At 37.0% G+C, this 23,014-nt stretch overlaps 2 protein-coding genes across 2 annotated transcripts in view; one reads left to right on the forward strand and one right to left on the reverse strand.

The window, feature by feature from the left end:
• ampd1 (adenosine monophosphate deaminase 1 (isoform M)) overlaps positions 1 to 14,099 on the reverse strand; it is a 71,374-nt gene extending 57,275 nt beyond the window's left edge. The window contains exons 1-2 of the mRNA XM_062056918.1: positions 13,990 to 14,099; positions 1,844 to 2,039 (exon numbers count right to left, since the gene is read on the reverse strand). Coding sequence (XP_061912902.1) covers positions 1,844 to 1,865 — 22 coding nt within the window. The 5' untranslated portion in view covers positions 1,866 to 2,039; positions 13,990 to 14,099. The remainder of the gene's footprint in view (positions 1 to 1,843; positions 2,040 to 13,989) is intronic.
• Positions 11,721 to 18,412, forward strand: LOC133656102 (ras association domain-containing protein 8-like). Its single transcript, XM_062056931.1, has 3 exons — positions 11,721 to 11,775; positions 17,053 to 17,165; positions 17,229 to 18,412. The coding sequence occupies exons 2-3, from the start codon at positions 17,063 to 17,065 to the stop codon at positions 18,302 to 18,304; spliced, it is 1,179 nt and encodes a 392-aa protein (XP_061912915.1). The 5' UTR covers positions 11,721 to 11,775; positions 17,053 to 17,062; the 3' UTR covers positions 18,305 to 18,412.
• Positions 18,413 to 23,014: the final 4,602 nt, after the last annotated feature.

The following is a 23,014-nucleotide window of genomic DNA, read 5'->3' on the forward strand; positions in this document are numbered from 1 at the left end:
CATTATTGAAGTGTTTGTTGACATATTGACTGTACATATTTATACATCATTATTGAAGTGTTTGTTGACATATTGACTGTACATATTTATACATCATTATTGAAGTGTTTGTTGACATATTGACTGTACATCTTTATTGAAGTGTTTGTTGACATATTGACTGTACATATTTATAAAACATCATTATTGAAGTGTTTGTTGACATATTGACTACATATTTATACATCATTATTGAAGTGTTTGTTGACATTTTGACTGTACATATTTATACAGTACATCATTATTGAAGTGTTTGTTGACATATTGACTGTACATATTTATACATCATTATTGACTTGTTTGACGTATTGACTGTACATATTTATACATCATTATTGAAGTGTTTGTTGACATATTGACTGTGCATATTTATACATCATTATTTAAGTGTTTGTTGACATATTGACTGTACATATTTATACAACATAATTATTGAAGTGTTTGTTGACATATTGACTTTACATATTTATATATTATTATTGAAGTGTTTGTTGACATATTGACTGTACATATTTATAAATCATTATTGAAGTGTTTGTTGACATATTGACTGTACATATTTATACATCATTATTTAAGTGTTTGTTGATATATTGACTGTACATATTTATACAACATAATTATTGAAGTGTTTGTTGACATATTGACTGTACATATTTATACAACATTATTGAAGTGTTTGTTGACATATTGACTGTACATATTTATACATTATTATTGAAGTGTTTGTTGACATATTGACTGTACATATTTATACATCATTATTGAAATGTTTGTTGACATATTGACTGTACATATTTATAAAACATCATTATTGAAGTGTTTGTTGACATATTTACTACATATTTATACATCATTATTGAAGTGTTTGTTGACATTTTGACTGTACATATTTATACATCATTATTGAAGTGTTTGTTGACATATTGACTGTACATATTTATACATCATTATTGAAGTGTTTGTTGACATATTGACTGTACATATTTATACATCATTATTGACGTGTTTGACATATTGACTGTACATATTTATACATCGTTATTGAAGTGTTTGTTGACATATTGACCCTACATATTTATACAACATCATTATTGAAGTGTTTGTTGACATATTGACTGTACATATTTATACATCATTATTGAAGTGTTTGTTGACATATTGACTGTACATATTTATAAAACATCATTATTGAAGTGTTTGTTGACATATTTACTACATATTTATACATCATTATTGAAGTGTTTGTTGACATTTTGACTGTACATATTTATACATCATTATTGAAGTGTTTGTTGACATATTGACTGTACATATTTATACATCATTATTGACGTGTTTGACATATTGACTGTACATATTTATACATCGTTATTGAAGTGTTTGTTGACATATTGACCCTACATATTTATACAACATCATTATTGAAGTATTTTTTGACACATTGACTCTACATATTTATACATCATTATTGCAGTGTTTGTTGACATATTGACTGTACATCATTATTGAAGTGTTTGTTGACATATTGACTGTACATATTTATAAAACATCATTATTGAAGTGTTTTTTGACATATTGACTTGATACAAAATGATCATTACACAATGAAGTGGCGAGCTAAAGTTAGAAGTTGCTGACACAGCAAAGACGTGACCTCTTGACATATCCTTCACACTGCTGGAAGAGCTCACTTTCACTTTGGTGACCCTGCCCCCTGCTGGCATTGTCCCAAAAGAGGTTATTTTCCCAATAACTGTATGAATAATTGTGCAGTTATTGGGTGTGCACGTGTGACACTCACCAGATACCAGAAGCTTAGGCATGTTGGCTGTACGGCGTTAAAGGAGTGTGTCAGGCGGTGGTCGTGGTGGTGGTCGCTGCAGTCAGACACCCAAGTGAGCAACGGGAGTGGTGTGTCGTCCTGCACAAGGAGCGCTGGTAACCGGAACCCTGCAGTGCCAAAATGAGTTCCTGGGCGAGACCCCCACTCACTCACTCTACAAACACGGACACACAACTCTCTTAGGTCACAAAGCGAAACGCCTTTAGGGAAAAAATCATCACTTGTCTTTCAACTTGCTGCTTTGTACATCATCTTACAGTGTCAGTGTTACAAACAAGTCAAATTAATATCAACAATATTTAATAGAACATGAAGGAATAATTTAATGACAATATTAAACATTACAAAATGTCACCACCATCCCAAAAATTATCCACGGCGACAGTAAATAGGTAAGGGAAGTGATTTAATAACTTTAGTTTTTGTTCCACATAAAAGACTGTTCAATTGGGACAATTAAATGGTAAAATGGAAAATAAATAAATATACATATATACACATTTAAGTATACACATATACATATTCATATATACACATATATATCTGCATATACTGTACAAAAGTATGTGTACATACATACAAATATACATATACACATACAAATATATATACACATATACACAATACACATACATTATATATATATAGCAGAGGTGTGGACTCGAGTCACATGACTTGGACTCGAGTCAGACTCGAGTCATGAATTTGATGACTTTAGACTCGACTTCACAAAATGTAAAGAGACTTGCAACTCGACTTAGACTTTAACATGAATGACTTGTGACTTCACTTGGACTTGAGCCTTTTGACTCGACAAGACTTGCTACTTTCCCCAAAACCCAAAGATTAAAAAGTTATTCAGGAGCGCTCCGTATCTTTCATTTTGTACGTGTGTGTCTGTCAGCGTGTGTGCTCTCAGTGCAATAGCCAATCAAGTTAGATCTACGTTGTTTTCAAATAAAGATAAGTTAAAATGTACAAACCCCGTTTCCATATGAGTTGGGAAATTGTGTTAGATGTAAATATAAACGGAATACAATGATTTGCAAATCATTTTCAACTCATATTCAGTTGAATATGCTACAAAGACAACATACTTGATGTTCAAACTGATAAACTTTTTTTTTTTTTGCAAATAATCATTAACTTTAGAATTTCATGGCTGCAATACGTGACAAAGAAGTTGGGAAAGGTGGCAATAAATACTGATAAAGTTGAGGAATGCTCATCAAACACTTATTTGGAACATCCCACAGGTGAACAGGCAAATTGGGAACAGGTGGGTGCCATGATTGGGTATAAAAGTAGATTCCATGAAATGCTCAGTCATTCACAATCAAGGATGGGGCGAGGGTCACCACTTTGTCAACAAATGTGTGAGCAAATTGTTGAACAGTTTAAGAAAAACCTTTCTCAACCAGCTATTGCAAGGAATTTAGGGATTTCACCATCTACGGTCCGTAATATCATCAAAGGGTTCAGAGAATCTGGAGAAATCACTGCACGTAAGCAGCTAAGCCTGTGACCTTCGATCCCTCAGGCTGTACTGCATCAACAAGCGACATCAGTGTGTAAAGGATATCACCACATGGGCTCAGGAACACTTCAGAAACCCACTGTCAGTAACTACAGTTGGTCGCTACATCTGTAAGTGCATGTTAAAACGCTGCTATGCAAGGCGAAAACCGTTTATCAACAACACCCAGAAACGCCATTGGCTTCGCTGGGCCTGAGCTCCTCTAAGATGGACTGATACAAAGTGGAAAAGTGGAAAAGTGTTCTGTGGTCTGACGAGTCCACATTTCAAATTGTTTTTGGAAACTGTGGACGCCGTGTCCTCCAGACCAAAGAGGAAAAGAACCATCCGGATTGTTATAGGCGCAAAGTTGAAAAGCCAGCATCTGTGATGGTATGGGGGTGTATTAGTGCCCAAGACATGGGTAACTTACACATCTGTGAAGGCGCCATTAATGCTGAAAGGTACATACAGGTTTTGTAGCAACATATGTTGCCATCCAAGCAACGTTACCATGGGCGCCCCTGCTTATTTCAGCAAGACAATGCCAAGCCACGTGTTACATCAATGTGGCTTCATAGTAAAAGAGTGCGGGTACTAGACTGGCCTGCCTGTAGTCCAGACCTGTCTCCCATTGAAAATGTGTGGCGCAATGTGAAGCCTAAAATACCACAACGGAGACCCCCGGACTGTTGAACAACTTAAGCTGTACATCAAGCAAGAATGGGAAATAATTCCACCTGAGAAGCTTCAAAAATGTGTCTCCTCAGTTCCCAAACGTTTACTGAGTGTTGTTAAAAGGAAAGGCCATGTAACACAGTGGTGAACATGCCCTTTCCCAACTACTTTCGCACGTGTTGCAGCCATGAAATTCTAAGTTAATTATTATTTGCAAAAAAAAAATAAAGTTTATGAGTTTGAACATCAAATATCTTGTCTTTGCAGTGCATTCAATTGAATATGGGTTGAAAAGGATTTGCAAATCTTTGTATTCCGTTTATATTTACATCTAACACAATTTCCCAACTCATATGGAAACGGGGTTTGTATACTATATTAAGAATATGTGTACATATTGCATAGGGCCCTGACATCTAAAAAGTACAACTCCGTTCATTGTTATGTTCATGTATTTGTTATGTTTTTCATGTGTACGCACACATAAACACACATACAGTATGAGATGAGATCAATGAGATAAGGTAAGAACAGGATAGAAACTGCTGTGGAACTAGTTACAATGCAATATGCCATGGAAATACAATGTTAACAGTTTTTTGCATATAAGTACAGTTGCACTTGTTTTTTCAAATGTGTTTATTCTGTAAAGGAATGAGTTAAATGTTTAAAATGACTGGTTAATAGTGCTGTTATGAAGTGCAAAGTCAGCACTATTTTCTTCCTGCAATTTAAATGCACTTGTTTTAATAAATAAATACAGCGTTTTAAAAGCATACACAATCTGTGTAAATATATTAGTCTGTGGTTACAAGGACTTGAAAGGACTCGAAACTCAAAATGCAGGACTTGGGACTTGACTTGAGACTTTCCGGTCTTGACTTTGGACTTGACTCGGGACTTGCCTGTCTTGACTCGGGACTTGACTCGAGACTTGAGGGCAAAGACTTGAGACTTACTTGTGACTTGCAAAACAATGACTTGGTCCCACCTCTGCTATATAGACATGCACCTGGGGATAGGCTGATTGGCAACACTAAAGTGTGTGAATGTGAGTGTGAATGTTATCTGTCTATCTGTGTTGGCCCTGCGATGAGGTGGCGACTTGTCCAGGGTGTACCCCGCCTTCCGCCCGATTGTAGCTGAGATAGGCTCCAGCGCCCCCCGCGACCCCAAAGGGAATAAGCGGTAGAAAATGGATGGATGGATGGATATTATAAATACATACATACATACAGGTACATACGTATATATACATACGTATTAGGGGTGTGGGGAAAAATCGATTAGAATTCGAATCACGATTCTCACGTTTTGCGATTCAGAATCGATTCTCTCTTTTTTTTTAAATCAATTTATTTTTATTTTTTTTATTATTTAAAAAAAATAAATCACTTATTTATTTTTTTTAATTAATCAATCCAACAAAACAATACTCAGCAATACCATAACAATGCAATTCAATTCCAAAACCAAACCCGACCCAGCAACCCTCAGAACTGCAATAAACAGAGCAATTGAGAGGAGACACAAACACGACACAGAACAAACCAAAAGTAGTAAAACAAAAATGAATATTATCAACAACAGTATCAATATTAGTTACAATTTCAACATAGCAGTGATTAAAAATCCTTCGTTGACATTATCATTAGACATTTATGAAAAAATAAAAAATAAAAAAGAACAATAGTGTCACAGTGGCTTACACCTGCATCGCATCTCATAAGCTTGACAACACACTGTGTCCAATATTTTCACAAAGATAAAATAAGTCATACTTTTGGTTCATTTAACAGTTAAAACAAATGTACATTATTGCAATCAGTTGACAAAACATTGTCCTTTACAATTACAAAAGCTTTTTACAAAAATCTACTACTCAGCTTGCATGTCAGCAGACTGGGGTAGATCCTGCTGAAATCCTATGTATTGAATGAATAGAGAATCCTTTTGAATCGGGAAAAAATCGTTTTTGAATCGAGAATCGTGTTGAATTGAAAAAAAAAAGAAAAGATTTTGACCCCAAGAATCGATATTGAATCGAATCATGGGACACCCAAAGATTCACAGCCCTAATACGTATATATACATACATACAAATATATATATACATACGTATATACTGTATATACATACAAATATATATTTACATACATATATATATTTATATATTTACATACATATATATATTTATATATATATATATATATATATATATATATATATATATATATATATATATATATATATATATATATATATATATATATATATATATATATATATATATATATATATATGTACATACATATGTATATATACATACATATACATACGTGTATATATACATACACTAGATTGCCAAAAGTATTTGGCCACCCATCCAAATGATGAGAATCAGGTGTCCTAATCACTTGGCCCGGCCACAGGTGTATAAAATCAAGCACTCAGGCATGGCGACTGTTTCTACAAACATTTGTGAAAGAATGGGCCGCTCTCAGGAGCTCAGTGATTTTCAGCATGGAACTGTCATAGGATGCCACCTGTACAACAAATCCAGTCGTGAAATTTTATTGGTCCTAAATATTCCAAAGTCAACTGTCGGCTTTATTATAAGAAAATGGAAGAGTTTGGGAACAACAGCAAGTCAGCCACCAAGTGGTAAGCCGAGTAAACTGACAGAGAGGGTCAGCATAGTGCAAAGACTTTCTGCACAGTCAGTTGCTACAGAGCTCCAAACTTCATGTGACCTTCCAATTAGCCCACGTACAGTACGCAGAGAGCTTCCTGGAATGGGTTTCCATGGCGGAGCAGCTACATCTAAGCCATACATCACCAAGTCCAATGCAAAGCGTGGGATGCAGAGACGCCTTCTCTGGAGTGATGAATCACGCTTTTCCATCTGGCAATCTGATGGACCAGTCTGGGTTTGGAGGTTGCCAGGAGAACGCTACATTTCGGACTCCATTGTGCCGAGTGTGAAATTTGGTGGAGGAGGAATTATGGTGTGGGGTTGTTTTTCAGGAGTTGGGCTTGGCCCCTTAGTTCCAGTGAAAGGAACTTTGAATGCTTCAGGATAAGAAAACATTTTGGACAATGATTGGATATGAAACTTCATACAACTCCACCAAGGAGGTCAAAAGTGAGGCCTTTTACAGGCTATTTATCTCTTTTTATTACATTTATTACTTTTTTTTTTTAAACATCTCTTATTCCTCTGCACATTCTAAAAATAGAACATCAACATAAGTTTGGAAAAGACAACCATAAACTATACTAATTTACATAAAATGTATTCATTTTAATTGTTTTCATTTGGCTCATTCTAAAAATACGATTAATAATTTTGGAAAAGACAACCATTTTTTTTATTGGCTAGCAGCAGAATCTCAAACAATACAATAACAAAACAAGTATGGACACAATTCTACTAATTTACAAATGCAAGGTAATCAATGTATTTAAATTAAATGTGATTATTTTTTAGTAATTTCTTTATGTATTTTTATTCATTTATTTTTTCATAATTTATTTTTTTCATATTATATTTTTTCTATTTTTGGCTGGCAGCATATTCTAAAATTACAATAACAAAAAAGTATGGACATAACTGCTACTAATTTACATGAGTAAAGTGCTTAATGTATTATAATTTAATTTAATTTGTATTATTCCCTTATTTGTATTCATTTATTATTTCATACAATTTTATTTTATTTTATGAATAGTTTAATTTTATTCTGTTGGTTGGCAGTATATTCTAAAAATACAGTAACAAAAAAAGTTTGGACATCACTCTATTTACATATGCAAGGTAATTAATGTATTTTATTTGAATTTAATTTACTTATTTTGATTATTTTCCCAATTGATTTATATTTCTATTTCATAATTTTGTATCTTTTTTAAATATTTTAATTTTATTCTGTTGGTCGTCATTCTATTCTAAAAAAGACAATAACAAAACAAGTTTGGACACCACTCTTTTACATATGCAAGGTAATTATTGTATTTTATTTTAATGTAATTATTTTTATTATTTTCCCAATTTATTTTATATAAATATCTTAATTGTATTCTGTGTGTATATATATATATATATATATATATATATATATATATATATATATATATATATATATATATATATATATATATATATATATATATATACACACACACACATACTGTATACACTTAAATATATACTGTATGTACACTATATATATATATATATATATATATATATATATATATATATATATATATATATATATATATATATATATATATATACACACACACACATACTGTATACACTTAAATATATACTGTATGTACACTATATATATATATATATATATATATATACTGTTTTATATATATACTGTATATACTTATATATATACTGTATATATACTGTTATAAATATATACTGTTATATATATATTGTATACACTGTTGTACATATACTGTTATAAATATATACTGTTATATATATATATATATTGTATACACTGTTGTATCTATACTGTTATAAATACATACTGTTATATATATATATATTGTATACACTGTTGTATATATACTGTGTATATATATATACTATATACACTTATATATACTGTATACACTGTTTATATATATATATATATATATATATATATATATATATATATATATATATATATATATATATATATATATATATATATATATATATATATATATATATATATATACTGTAATAAATATATACTATATTTACAGTTATATATACATATACTGTTTATATGTATTTATATATATATTTACCGTGTTTTACTTGAAACAAACAACTTGTTGGCATATTAATTATTTTGTTGGTGTCTTTTTAAAACGTGATCCTTTCCAAAGTGACTTGCACTCTGACATTTGAGTTGATGCTCCCTAAAAATAGACCACGTGTTCTGTGGCGGACGACCACAGGTCCGTTACATAAAGCACTATGTTAGAGTAGTCAGTGTGCAGCTTGTATTGTAGTTACATAAAGCACTACTTTAGAGTAGTCCGTGTGCAGCTTGTGTTGCAGTTACATAAAGCACTACGTTAGAGTAGTCAGTGTGCAGCTTGTATTGCAGTTACATAAAGCACTACTTTAGAGTAGTCCGTGTGCAGCTTGTGTTGCAGTTACATAAAGCACTACTTTAGAGTAGTCCGTGTGCAGCTTGTGTTGCAGTTACATAAAGCACTACGTTAGAGTAGTCAGTGTGCAGCTTGTATTGCAGTTACATAAAGCACTACTTTAGAGTAGTCCGTGTGCAGCTTGTGTTGCAGTTACATAAAGCACTACGTTAGAGTAGTCAGTGTGCAGCTTGTATTGCAGCTACATAAAGCACTACTTTAGAGTAGTCCGTGTGCAGCTTGTGTTGCAGTTACATAAAGCACTACTTTAGAGTAGTCAGTGTGCAGCTTGTATTGTAGTTACATAAAGCACTACTTAAGAGTAGTCAGTGTGCAGCTTGTGTTGCAGTTACATAAAGCACTACTTTAGAGTAGTCAGTGTGCAGCTTGTGTTGCAGTTACATAAAGCACTACGTTAGAGTAGTCAGTGTGCAGCTTGTATTGCAGTTACATAAAGCACTACTTTAGAGTAGTCCGTGTGCAGCTTGTGTTGCAGTTACATAAAGCACTACTTTAGAGTAGTCAGTGTGCAGCTTGTATTGCAGTTACATAAAGCACTACTTTAGAGTAGTCCGTGTGCAGCTTGTGTTGCAGTTACATAAAGCACTACTTTAGAGTAGTCAGTGTGCAGCTTGTGTTGTAGTTACATAAAGCACTACTTAAGAGTAGTCAGTGTGCAGCTTGTGTTGCAGTTACATAAAGCACTACTTTAGAGTAGTCCGTGTGCAGCTTGTATTGCAGTTACATAAAGCATTACTTTAGAGTAGTCAGTGTGCAGCTTGTACATTGCCTTGTCAGTACTTTCTGTAATGAGAATGTAAATATGCTTGTGGCAGTACCATCACCGTGTGTCTATGAACTTTATCGCCTGCAGTCAAACACGGTGGTGATTAGGGCTGCGAATCTTTGGGTGTCCCACGATTCGATTCAATATCGATTCTTGGGGTCACGATTCGATTCAGAATCGATTTTTTCGATTCAATGCGATTCTCGATTCAAAAACGATATTTTCCCGATTCGAAAGGATTCTCTATTCATTCAATACATAGGATTTCAGCAGGATCTACCCCAGTCTGCTGACATGCAAGCAGAGTAGAAGATTTTTGTAAAAAGCTTTTATAATTGTAAAGGACAATGTTTTATCAACTGATTGCAATAATGTAAATTTGTTTTAACTATTAAATGAACCAAAAATATGACTTATTTTATATTTGTGAAAATATTGGACACAGTGTGTTGTCAAGCTTATGAAATGCGATGCAAGTGTAAGCCACTGTGACACTATTGTTCTTTTTTAAAAATTTTTTATAAATGTCTAATGATAATGTCAATAAGGGATTTTTAATCACTGTTATGTTGAAATTGTAGCTAATATTGATACTGTTGTTGATAATATTCATTTTTGTTTCACTACTTTTGGTTTGTTCTGTGTCGTGTTAGTGTCTCCTCTCAATTGCTCTGTTTATTGCAGTTCTGAGTGTTGCTGGGTCGGGTTTGGTTTTGGAATCGGATTGCATTGTTATGGTATTGCTGTGTATTGTTTTGTTGGATTGATTAATTTAAAAAAAAAAAAAAAAAAAAAAGATTTTTAAAAAATGAGAATCGCGATTCGAATTCGAATCGATTTTCCCCACACCCCTAGTGGTGATAGCCTCATGGTCTGGGGCTGCATGAGTGCTAGTGGTTCTTTTAAATTCCAAGATTGTGAAATTCTGAACCAGTGAATTTCAACATGTTTTGTGGCATTCTGAGCTCCTCTCTTCGGGGAAGACGGCCTGCAAGGTAATATGGTCCGGGGTTGCATGAGTGCTGCCGGCATTGAGGGAAAACATGAATTTCAACATGATTTTGTGACATTCTGAGCTCCTCTCTCCTGGAAAAGCGAGCCTGCAATGTATTGCGGTCCGGGGCTGCATGAGTGCTGCCGCCACTGAGAGAACACATGAATTTCAATATGTTTTTGTGACATTCTGAGCTCCTCTCTTCTGGGAAGCCGGCCTGCAAGGTAATAAGGTCCGGAGCTGCATGAGTGCTGCCGGCATTGAGGGGAAAACATGAATTCCAACATGATTTTGTGACATTCTGAGCTCCTCTCTCCTGGAAAAGCGAGCCTGCAATGTATTGCGGTCCGGGGCTGCATGAGTGCTGCCGCCACTGAGAGAACACATGAATTTCAATATGTTTTTGTGACATTCTGAGCTCCTCTCTTCTGGAAAGCCGGCCTGCAAGGTAATATGGCCCAGGGCTGCATGAGTGCTGCCGGCACTGGGGGGGCTGCGGTTCATTGAGGGGAAACATAAGTTCTAACATGTACTGAAACATCCAAGCAGACACTGGGATGGAATTTAAAAAGTACACAAGGCAGGAAAAAGAACCACCCACACGTTCATCAACTTTGGGTGGGATCGGTTTGTTCAAATCGCTTTGGGAGTTCTAATTGCCCCTAATTGCTCTGTTTTTCCTACAACACAGAGCACTCGAGCGGGCAGACACGACCTGATCGCGTTTGCAAGCAGAACATAAAAAAACGGTATGTCCCTTTAAGAATATTTCTAAAGAGTTTACCATTTGTCTTCAGGTTTTATTCATGTCTTGTCACTCGTGGGTGCATTACTGCTAAATAAGATAACGTTAACATGCTAACAGTAACAACACGGGTGTAAGCATCTAAAATGGTGATGAAAAAGTTTGCAATGCTGTCTACCAGTTATTAATGACAGCCACCACCTGGCGCCGTAGAAATAGTTTGGAAGTCAAGGCTAATTGAACTTTACTTTATTTACACGTTGCAGTCGTATCTTTGTGTGAAAACTCACACAAATATTGGGATTATTATTCTTATGCTGCACACTTATTTTGATGTCCTAAAACAAACTCTTCCACAACACTTCATCTCTCCTAAAAAGTGTGACAACATTTCTCAACATATTCAAAACGTTCTGTAGCCAAAATGCTCCCTGATCATTTGTCTATTGCCAGCATGCTAATTTTAACCTGCTAGCTTTTTAACAGCTACACACTTCAGAGTCATATTTTGTTACTTGACACATGTAAACTGTTAGCGTACTAACTTTTCAGGTCATTTTTTCAGGCAGACACCTCAGAGTCAAACATATTACTTCATGCACGTTAATGTTAGCAAGCTAACTTTTTAACTTATAGTCCAGTTTACAGCCAGGAGTCATATTTTGTTACTCGACACATGCTAACTAGTGGTATGTTTGCATGTGACCGTTAGCATGCTAACTTTCAAGCTTATTTTGCAGTTAAGCACCTCAGAGTCAAATCTTTCATTATTTTATGGCGCTAACTTTTATTGTGCAATTTACGGCCAAGAGTCATACAAACCCCGTTTCCATATGAGTTGGGAAATTGTGTTAGATGTAAATATAAACGGAATACAATGATTTGCACATCCTTTTCAAACCATATTCAATTGAATGCACTACAAAGACAACATATTTGATGTTGAAACTCATAAACTTTATTTTTTTTTTGCAAATAATTAACTTAGAATTTCATGGCTGCAACACGTGCCAAAGTAGTTGGAAAAGGGCATGTTCACCACTGTGTTACATGGCCTTTCCTTTTAACAACACTCAGTAAACGTTTGGGAACTGAGGAGACACATATTTTAAGCTTCTCAGGTGGAATTATTTCCCATTCTTGCTTGATGTACAGCTTAAGTTGTTCAACAGTCCGGGGGTCTCCGTTGGGGTATTTTAGGCTTCATAATGCGCCACACATTTTCAATGGGAGACAGGTCTGGACTACAGGCAGGCCAGTCTAGTACCTGCAATCTTTTACTATGAAGCCACGTTGATGTAACACGTGGCTTGGCATTGTCTTGCTGAAATAAGCAGGGGCGTCCATGGTAACGTTGCTTGGATGGCAACATATGTTGCTCCAAAACCTGTATGTACCTTTCAGCATTAAAGGCCTACTGAAATGATTTTTTTAAATTTAAACGGGAATAGCAGATCCATTCTATGTGTCATACTTGATCATTTCGCGATATTGCCATATTTTTGCTGAAAGGATTTAATAGAGAAAATCGACGATAAAGTTCGCAACTTTTGCTCGCTGATAAAAAAAGCCTTGCCTGTACCGGAAGTAGCGTGACGTCACAAGAGCTAGTATTCCTCACAATTCCCCATTGTTTACAATGGAGCGAGAGAGATTCGGACCGAGAAAGTGACGATTACCCCATTAATTTGAGCGAGGATGAAAGATTCGTAGATGAGGAACGTTACAGTGAAGGACTTGAGAGGCAGTGATGGAAGTATCTTTTTTCGCTCTGACCGTAACTGAGGTACAAGCTGGCTCATTGGATTCCACTCTCTCTCCTTTTTCTATTGTGAATCACGGATTTGTATTTTAAACCACCTCGGATACTATATCCGTGAAATGGACATTTAAAGTGACTTTTATCTCCAAGACAATACATCGGTGACACACTTAGCTACTGAGCTAACGTGCTAGCAGCGTTCTCAAATGAAGATAGAAACAAAATAAATAAACCCCTGACTGGAAGGATAGACAGAAGAGCAAAAATACTATTAAACCATGTACATGTAACTACACGGTTAAAAATTCTCAGCCTGGTAAGGCTTAACAATGCTGTTGCTAACGACGCTAAGGCTAATTTGCAACTTAGCAACCGGACCTCACAGAACTATGATAAAACATTAGCGCTCCACCTACGCCAGCCAGCCCTCATCTTCCCATCAACAGCCGTGCTCACCTGCGTTCCAGCGATCAACGGCGCGACGAAGGACTTCATCCGTGGGTTTGGCGGCAAGCATTAGCTAGGCGTCTTCTATCAGGGTAAGTAGTCCTTGTTGTGTTGCTGTAAGTATTGTACTTAGCCGCTAAGACACCGATCGATCCCACCTACAACGTTCTTCTTTGCAGCCTCCATTGTTCATTAAACAAATTACAAAATATTCACCAACACAGATGTCCAGAATACTGTGGAATTTTGTCGAAGAAAACAGAGCTTTGTGTATTGTGTCCAATAGGGCCCAAACACTTCCGTGCATTTTATGACATCACGCGCATAAATCATATCCAAAGGAGTTTTTCAACCGGAAGTGTGGCGGGAAGTTTAAAATTGCACTTTATAAGTTAACCCGGCCGTATTGGCATGTGTTTCAATGTTAAGATTTCATCATTGATATATAAACTATCAGACTGCGTGCTCGGTAGTAGTGGCTTTCAGTAGGCCTTTAATGGCGCCTTCACAGATGTGTAAGTTACCCATGTCTTGGGCACTAATACACCCCCATACCATCACAGATGCTGGCTTTTCAACTTTGCGCCTATAACAATCCGGATGGTTCTTTTCCTCTTTGGTCCGGAGGACACGACGTCCACAGTTTCCAAAAACAATTTGAAATGTGGACTCGTCAGACCACAGAACACTTTTCCACTTTGTATCAGTCCATCTTAGATGAGCTCAGGCTCAGCGAAGCCGACAGCGTTTCTGGGTGTTGTTGATAAACAGTTTTTGCCTTGCATAGGAGAGTTTTAACTTGCACTTACAGATGTAGCGACCAACTGTAGTTACTGACAGTGGGTTTCTGAAGTGTTCCTGAGCCCATGTGGTGATATCCTTTACACACTGATGCAGTACAGCCTGAGGGATCGAAGGTCACGGGCTTAGCTGCTTACGTGCAGTGATTTCTCCAGATTCTCTGAACCATTTGATGATATTACGGACCGTGCATGGTGAAATCCCTAAATTCCTTGCAATAGCTGGTTGAGAAAGGTTTTTCTTAAACTGTTCAACAATTTGCTCACGCATTTGTTGACAAAGTGGTGACCCTCGCCCCATCCTTGTTTGTGAATGACTGAGCATTTCATGGAATCTACTTTTATACCCAATCATGGCACCCACCTGTTCCCAATTTGCCTGTTCACCTGTGGGATGTTCCAAATAAGTGTTTGATGAACATTCCTCAACTTTATCAGTATTTATTGCCACCTTTCCCAACTTCTTTGTCATGTGTTGCGGGCATCAAATTCTAAAGTTAATGATTATTTGCAACAAAAAAAAAGTTTATCAGTTTGAACATCAAATATGTTGTCTTTGTAGCATATTCAACTGAACATGGGTTGAAAATGATTTGCAAATCATTGTATTCCATTTATATTTACATCTAACACAATTTCCCAACTCATATGGAAACGGGGTTTGTATATTTTGTTACTCAACACATGCTCACTGTTTGCATGTGACCCTTAGTGTGCTAACTTTTAAACTCATTTTGCAATTCGGCACCTCAAGAGTCAAATATTTCATTATTTCATGCACGTTAACTGTTAGCATGCTAGCTTTTCAAGTTATTGTGCAGTTTACAGCCAAGAGTTACACATTTTGTTACTTGACACATGCTAACTGTTGGTGTATATATAGACGTATTTATAAATGTTAAAAGCCACATTGAATATTTAATGAATAAATTATCTAAATATGTCTGTCTACTCTCAAAATTGAGGCACTTTCTTCCCCTTAACGCTCTCCTAATTCTGTATCGGACTCTATTCGAACCACATAAACTATTGCAATGTCGTATGGTGTAACACGTATTCCCGTTAGCTTAAAACACTGGAGATTCTTCAGAAGAAAGTCATACGTGTTATATCATGGGCAAACTTAAATGCTCCCCCAAATCTTATGGGTACAATCTTCTGAAGCTTACGGCGTGCAACAGATTCCACAGTGCTTGTAATATGTATAACGTAGTATATGGATTAAATTCTAGACCATGCCAGCTCATTCCAGTGACCACTACTTCTCATAGATGTAACACTAGAAGTAAACCTTTATTAAGAGGGGAAAATCCTCATCTAAAGTGTACAAGCTTTAGTATAGCCTGTAGAGGCCCGATGATCTGGAATGAGATCGATAGCTCTATAAAAGAATCACATTCTTTAAACATTTTTAAAAAGCGTTTTAAAGTAAATGTATTGCGATGTTATGCTTAGTACATTTAGCACACCCCGTATGGTTGAGGAATTCACATTAGTCACATAATTTTGGTCTTGACCTATGAATGTATGATGAGATTATTGCACATCTTCAAGATGCAACCTTTTTAATTTTCCTGAGGGAACTCTCCTGAAGGAATCAATAAAGTACTATATATCTATCTATCTTTTAATCACATTTTAATAATGGGATATTGAGACTGATTTGGTGGATATAAAGATTCCTTTTTTATTTATAAAGAAAATTGTAAATGGGTATTTGGTGGGTACATTTTGAAATGTGTTGTATTGTATATTGTATATTTTATGATGATGTATATTTTAACTGTGGGTACCTGTCCAAAAGCTGTGTGCTTCTGGGGATGACCTTTTTGCAGAACGGACTCTGATATTAACAAAAGAAACAATGAAATACAAAACTATGTTTGTCTGTAAATAAATAAATAAGTACAATGTTTGCATGTGACCGTTAGCATTCTAACTTTCGAGCTAATTTTGCAACGCACCTCAAGAGTCAAATATTTCGTTATTTCATGCATTCCAACTGTTTAGCGGGTATACACCCAATAATTTAATATTTTCCTTAACTGGTTAGCATTTCAGTTCTGCTTTTTAGCATACACACGCAATTTCTGCGGCATTTGCACTTTCAAATACAATTAAAGCGATCGCTTCTACCTCCAGTTGCATGCAAAAAATGGCCACGTACACAAGACTGCAGTCACAGACGTGTCCCATTATTAATTCACTGTCATTTGCATCATTGGTTCAGGAAAACAAGATTAAGATCCACTTTACATGTTTTTATCGTCAGATTGTCTGCGATGGAACTCAAAGTGTCTGTGGACGGCCTCCCGCGTTTGGTTTGCGGCGTTACGGAGGAGACCACAAGCCAGGACGTGGTCACTGTGTTGGCTCAGGCATTGGGTGAGTGGCTTTGCTGGGGGGGCCAAGTCCTGGCTCCTAATTGAAAGGTTGGTTTCTCCTCAGGCCAACCGGGACGTTACATGCTACGGGAGTCCTACAAAGACTTCGAGAGGTGCATGGCGCCCACCGAACGCCCCCTGGAGACACTGAGGAAGTACGGGGAACACGCCAAGGAGGTCCGGCTCACGCTGCTCCATAGCGGACCTTGGCTCTGCGACCAAATGAGCCGCGCCAAAGTGGGCCGCCACCAGCTGCGGCGGAAGGAGGCCGGTGCCAAAGCGTGGCGGCGCAGTGGGTCGCTGAGTCTGCACCGGCAGAGTCTACCGCTGAGGCGAGATGCCGAGCGCCAACACGAGGACCTGAAGAGGCCCAAGAGAAAGTCTTTGACGCTAATGGAGGAGGCTCGGGGCTGGTTGGAGAGTCTGGGGAAGACACGGGTTTATAGCACCGCCGGTGACAAGAAGAACCGGTCTTTCCTGAGCGTCACTCTTTCCTCCGAGAAACGCCAAGGAGGAGGCCACAGGAACACGTCCGACTTGGACCACCAAACGTCTTGCTGCATGGGCATTCAGCAGAAGAGCAAAGAGACTGAAAGTTCCCAGCAGGATGAGAAGAACCGCCTCCGAGGGACAGTCGTACGCCAGCTCGCTCGCATCCAAGACCTCCAGAGCCACACGGCGGGTGTGGACCGGGAGATCTGGGAGTTGGAGGAGCGAGCGCGGGCCCGACAAGAGCAGCAGAAGATAAGTGAAGACCAAGAAGAGCAGGTTAAGTTCTGGGAGAATGAACTGAAGGCGGAGGAAGGCTTCGAGAGGGAACTGCAGCGCTTGTTCCTCGACACCAGGTCCAAGGTCGCAGACTGCAAGGCCAGACTGGAAGGTGCGGACTCCGAGAGCCAAGACTGTGCAGACCACGACCCGACAACATCCCAGGACCACTGTGGTCTGGATGGAAATGTTGGCAGGCCCTCAGGAAACCTCTACTACCCTCCTCCTCCGATCAAGGAGCGGCGGCCCACTGGCCCGGCAGAGCTCAGAGAATGGTGGACGCGCTGGTCTGCAAGCCAGAGGTCCAAAAGCAGCATGAAGAAGATCCACCGCTCAGAACTCACCATCTACTTGGCCAGCACCAAAGTCTGATCAAGTCTTCTCCTTGTCCACTCTGTTTCTGACACCTGGTGGGTCTGTCATGGAACCTCCACTCCGTTTCTGACACATAGTGGATATGTCACGGAATCTCCACTGTTTCTGACTCATGGTGGCTCTGTCATGGAACCACTACTCTGTTTCTGACACCTGGTGGATATGTCATGGAACCTCCACTCTTGTTTCTGACACCTGGTGGATCTGTCATTGAACCTCCACTCTGTTTCTGACACATGGTGGATCTGTCATGGAACCTCCCCTGTTTCTGACACATGGTGGATCTGTCATGGAACCTCCACACACCCCTGTGGGTCAACTTCAAACTTCTCAATGCATTTTCTGAAACTTGGTACACATTTTTTGAGTTTTTTTTTTGTTGCATCCACGTTCGAAAATTAACAAAATGAATTAAAAACTCACTCTTTGAAAATAGACAGCAGTTAAAACTAAAATCAAAAGCACTCATAAAATTTGGCAAATACAAGTTGAAACTAAAATTAAAAGCACTTATAAAATTTGGAAAGTAGGTTAAACTAAAATTAAAAGCACTCACCCTTATAAAATGTGGCAAAATAAAACTAAAATGATAAAATTCTCACCCTTTGTAGATATTGATCAAATAAAACTTGTGCTTTTACTTTTTACATTTTGTCAGTCTTTCAAGGGTTTTCTTTTCATTTAATTTTGTTAAACAAAACTTCTTGAAGATAGACAAAATAAAAGCAGTCACGTGTTTGTTAAATTAAAAGCACTCACCTTAGGAAAGTAAACTAAATAAATGTTAACCCTTTGAAGGTAAACAAAATTAAACAAAAAATAAAAGCACTTACCCTCTGGAAGGTAAACAAAATAAAACAAAGTGAAAGCACTCACCCTTTTAAATATATACAAAATATAAAAGTTTTCAAATTGACGGTAGACAAAATAAAACTAAGTAAAAATAAATCAAAAGTACTCCCTTGCACTCACCATTTAAATATAGACAAAATATAAACAAAACATAAGTTTTCAAATTGAAGGTAGACAAAAAAGTACTCACCCTTTGAAGAGAGACAAAATGAAAATTAAAAGGGTAAACAAAGTAAAACAAAAAACTAAAAGTACTCAAACTGTGAAGGGGCAAAATAAAACTACAAAACTAAAATTACACACACTTTGAAGATAAAAGTAAAAAGTCACCCTTTGAAGACACAAATGAAAGTAAAAGCAGTCAACCTTTGAAGATAAAAGTAGTCACTTTATCTTCACAAAATAAAAGTAAAAGCAGTAACTCTTTAAAGATACACAAAATAAAAGTAAAAGCAGTAACTCTTTGAAGATACACACAAAAGTAAAAGCAGTCACTCTTTGAAGATACACAAAATAATAAAAACAGTCGCCCTTTGAAGATACACAAATTAAAGTAAAAGCAGTCACCGTTTGAAGATGTACAAAATAAAAGTAAAAACAGTCATTCTTTGAAGGTAAACAAAAAAGTAAAAGCAGTCACTCTTTGAAGGTAAACAAAATAAAGTAAATCCTTGCCTCACCAAATTTGACAGAATGACATTTAAAAAAATACAATGCTTCCTCCCACCTCCAAAAACATGCACCTGGGGATAGGTTGATTGGCAACACTAAATTGGCCCTAGTGTGTGAATGTGAGTGTGGGTGTTGTCTGTCTCTGTGTTGGCTCTGCGATGAGGTGGCGACTTTTCCAGGGTGTACTCCGCCTTCCGGGAATGCAGCTGAGATAGGTTCCAGCGACCCCCCGCGACCATGAAAGGGTCAAGCGGTAGAAAACGGATGGATGGACAATGACATAATTGGTGTTTGTGCTTTTAGCTGTGAACCTGTTTACTTTATTTAATGTCATATACATAGGTAAAAGTACAAATTTTACTATATCATATAATACAGGTGTCTTTTAAATAAACTATAATGAATATATATATATTTTTAATGTCTATTGTTATGTGAGGTTGTAATTATATATGGTTGTGTATCAACATACTGAATTGTTGTGTATTAGTAGGTTTATGAAACAGTATAATGAATGCTTTGGTGGTATTTCTGTACTTATATTGGTTATCATTAAAATAGTAGAGCATTATAACTATTGTTTACAATGTCAGTTGAGGACTACGGAGGGGGACATTTTGAATTGAGGTGTATATTCTTTGTTCTGGTTGATAGTCCTCAGTTACAGAATGTTTAGGAGACCTTATGTTTATTAATAGAGAAGGTTAAAAACATTGTCATGCAGAGATATGAATACCATACAACATAAACAGACTATTAGATGTTCGGGTAGAAATATCACAGATTACATAACCAAACATCTTTTAAAGGCCTACTGAAACCCACTACCGACCACGCAGTCTGATAGTTTATATATCAATGATGAAATCTTAACATTGCAACACATGCCAATACGGCCGGGTTAACTTATAAAGTGCAATTTTAAATTTCCCGCGTAACTTCCGGTTGAAAACGTCTATGTATGATGACGTATGCGCGTCACGTCAATGGTTGAAACGGAAGTATTCGGACCCCATTGGATTAAATACAAAAAGCTCTGATTTCATCGCAAAATTCCACAGTATTCTGGACATCTGTGTTGGTGAATCTTTTGCAACTTGTTTAATGAACAATGAAGACTGCAAAGAAGAAAGCTGTAGGTGGGATCGGTGTATTAGCGGCGGACTACAGCAACACAACCAGGAGGACTTTGAGATGGATAGCAGACGCGCTATCCGATGCTAGCCGCCGACCGCATCTATGATCGGGTGAAGTCCTTCGTCGCGCCGTCGATCGCTGGAACGCAGGTGAGCACGGGCGTTGATGAGCAGATGAGGGCTGGCGTAGGTGGAGCGCTAATGTTTTTATCATAGCTCTGACGAGGTCCCGTAGCTAAGTCAGCTTCAATGGTGTCGTTAGCAACAGCATTGTTAAGCTTCGCCAGGCTGGAAAGCATTAACCGTGTAGTTACATGTCCATGGTTTAATAATATTGTTGATTTTCTGTTCATCCTTCCAGTCAGGGGTTTATTTCTTTTGTTTCTATCTGCATTTAAGCCCGATGCTATCACGTTAGCTCCGTGAGGTCCCGTAGCTAAGTTAGCTTCAATGGCGTCGTTAGCAACAGCATTGTTAAGCTTCGCCAGGCTGGAAAGCATTAACCGTGTAGTTACATGTCCATGGTTTAATAGTATTGTTGATTTTCTGTCTATCCTTCCAGTCAGGGGTTTATTTCTTTTGTTTCTATCTGCATTTAAGCCCAATATTATCACGTTAGCTCCGTAGCTAAAGAGCTTCGCCGATGTATTGTCGTAGCGATAAAAGTCACTGTGAATGTCCATTTCGCGTTCTCAACTCTCATTCTCATGAGGATATAGCGTCCGAGGTGGTTTAAAATACAAATCCGTGATCCACAATAGAAAAAGGAGAAAGCGTGGAATCCAATGAACCCTTGTATCTAAGTTACGGTCAGAGCGAAAAAAGATACGTCCTGCACTGCACTCTAGTCCTTCACTCTCACGTTCCTCATCCACAAATCTTTCATCCTCGTTTAAATTAATGGGGTAATCGTCGCTTTCTCTGTCCGAATCGCTCTCGCTGCATTGTAAATGGGGAAATGTGAGGAGCCCTTGAACCTGTGACGTCATGCTACTTCCGGTACAGGCAAGGCTTTTTTATCAGCGACCAAAACTTTATCGTCGATGTTCTGTACTAAATCCTTTCAGCAAAAATATGGCAATATCGCGAAATGATCAAGTATGACACATAGAATGGATCTGCTATCCCCGTTTAAATAAAAAAAAATTCATTTCAGTAGGCCTTTAAGATCATAATCTACATTTAGTGTTGACACATGAAACTGCTATCTAAACATGGAAGTGTAGCTCCTCCTCTGAATGCAAGTGCTCCTACAGCAGGAGTACAAATTCAATATTCCTACAAAATCGGGCAAGACACACGCAATGCAGGTCATTTTATTTCTAATTGTCATTTTAAGTGTGTTATGTCTTTATTGTGTTGAGCTGTTTAAAAAAGCATAAGGTTTAAAAAAAAAATGTCATTAAAACAAAATTAAATGTCCAGTCATGGTATTAAAAACTTGAACTGTATCTGTCGAGAGTACACCAACGAATGATGAAAAAATATATATGCGATTCATTGTGAGTTAACTATGGACAAACTGCCCTAGTTTTAAGAAGTACATTATAAAATCACCAGTAGATTCAACATCGGCCTCAAAAGTGCTAAATCGGCCAAAAATGCATAATAAAGCAAGAAAAAAAACATAAGTCGCACTGGAGTATAAGTCGCATTTTTGGGGGAAATGTATTTGATAAAACCCAACACCAAGAATAGACATTTGAAAGGCAATTTAAAATAAATAAAGAATAGTGAACAACAGGCTGAATAAGTGTACGTTATAAGACTCATAAATAACCAACTGAGAACGTGTCTGGTATGCTAACGTAACATATTATGGTAAGAGTCATTCAAATAACTATAACATATAGAACATGCTATACGTTTACCAAACAATGTCACTCCTAATCGCTAAATCCCATGAAATCTTATAAGTCTAGTCTCTTACGTGAATGAGCTAAATAATATTTGATCTTTTACGGTAAAGTGTTAATAATTTCACACATAAGTTGCTCCTGAGTATAAGTCGCACCCCCGGCCAAACTATGAAAAAAAACTGATAGTC

The sequence above is a fragment of the Entelurus aequoreus genome, linkage group LG01, assembly GCF_033978785.1.
Source record: "Entelurus aequoreus isolate RoL-2023_Sb linkage group LG01, RoL_Eaeq_v1.1, whole genome shotgun sequence".
In the NCBI taxonomy this organism is placed as follows: Eukaryota; Metazoa; Chordata; class Actinopteri; order Syngnathiformes; family Syngnathidae; genus Entelurus; species Entelurus aequoreus.

Bases quoted from the DNA above. Each gene is read 5' to 3' on its own strand.
- LOC133656102 (XM_062056931.1), top strand. From the start codon at position 17,063: ATGGAACTCAAAGTGTCTGTGGACGGCCTCCCGCGTTTGGTTTGCGGC. The intron at 17,166-17,228 runs GTGAGTGGCTTT...GTTTCTCCTCAG, and splicing joins TGTGTTGGCTCAGGCATTGG to GCCAACCGGGACGTTACATG.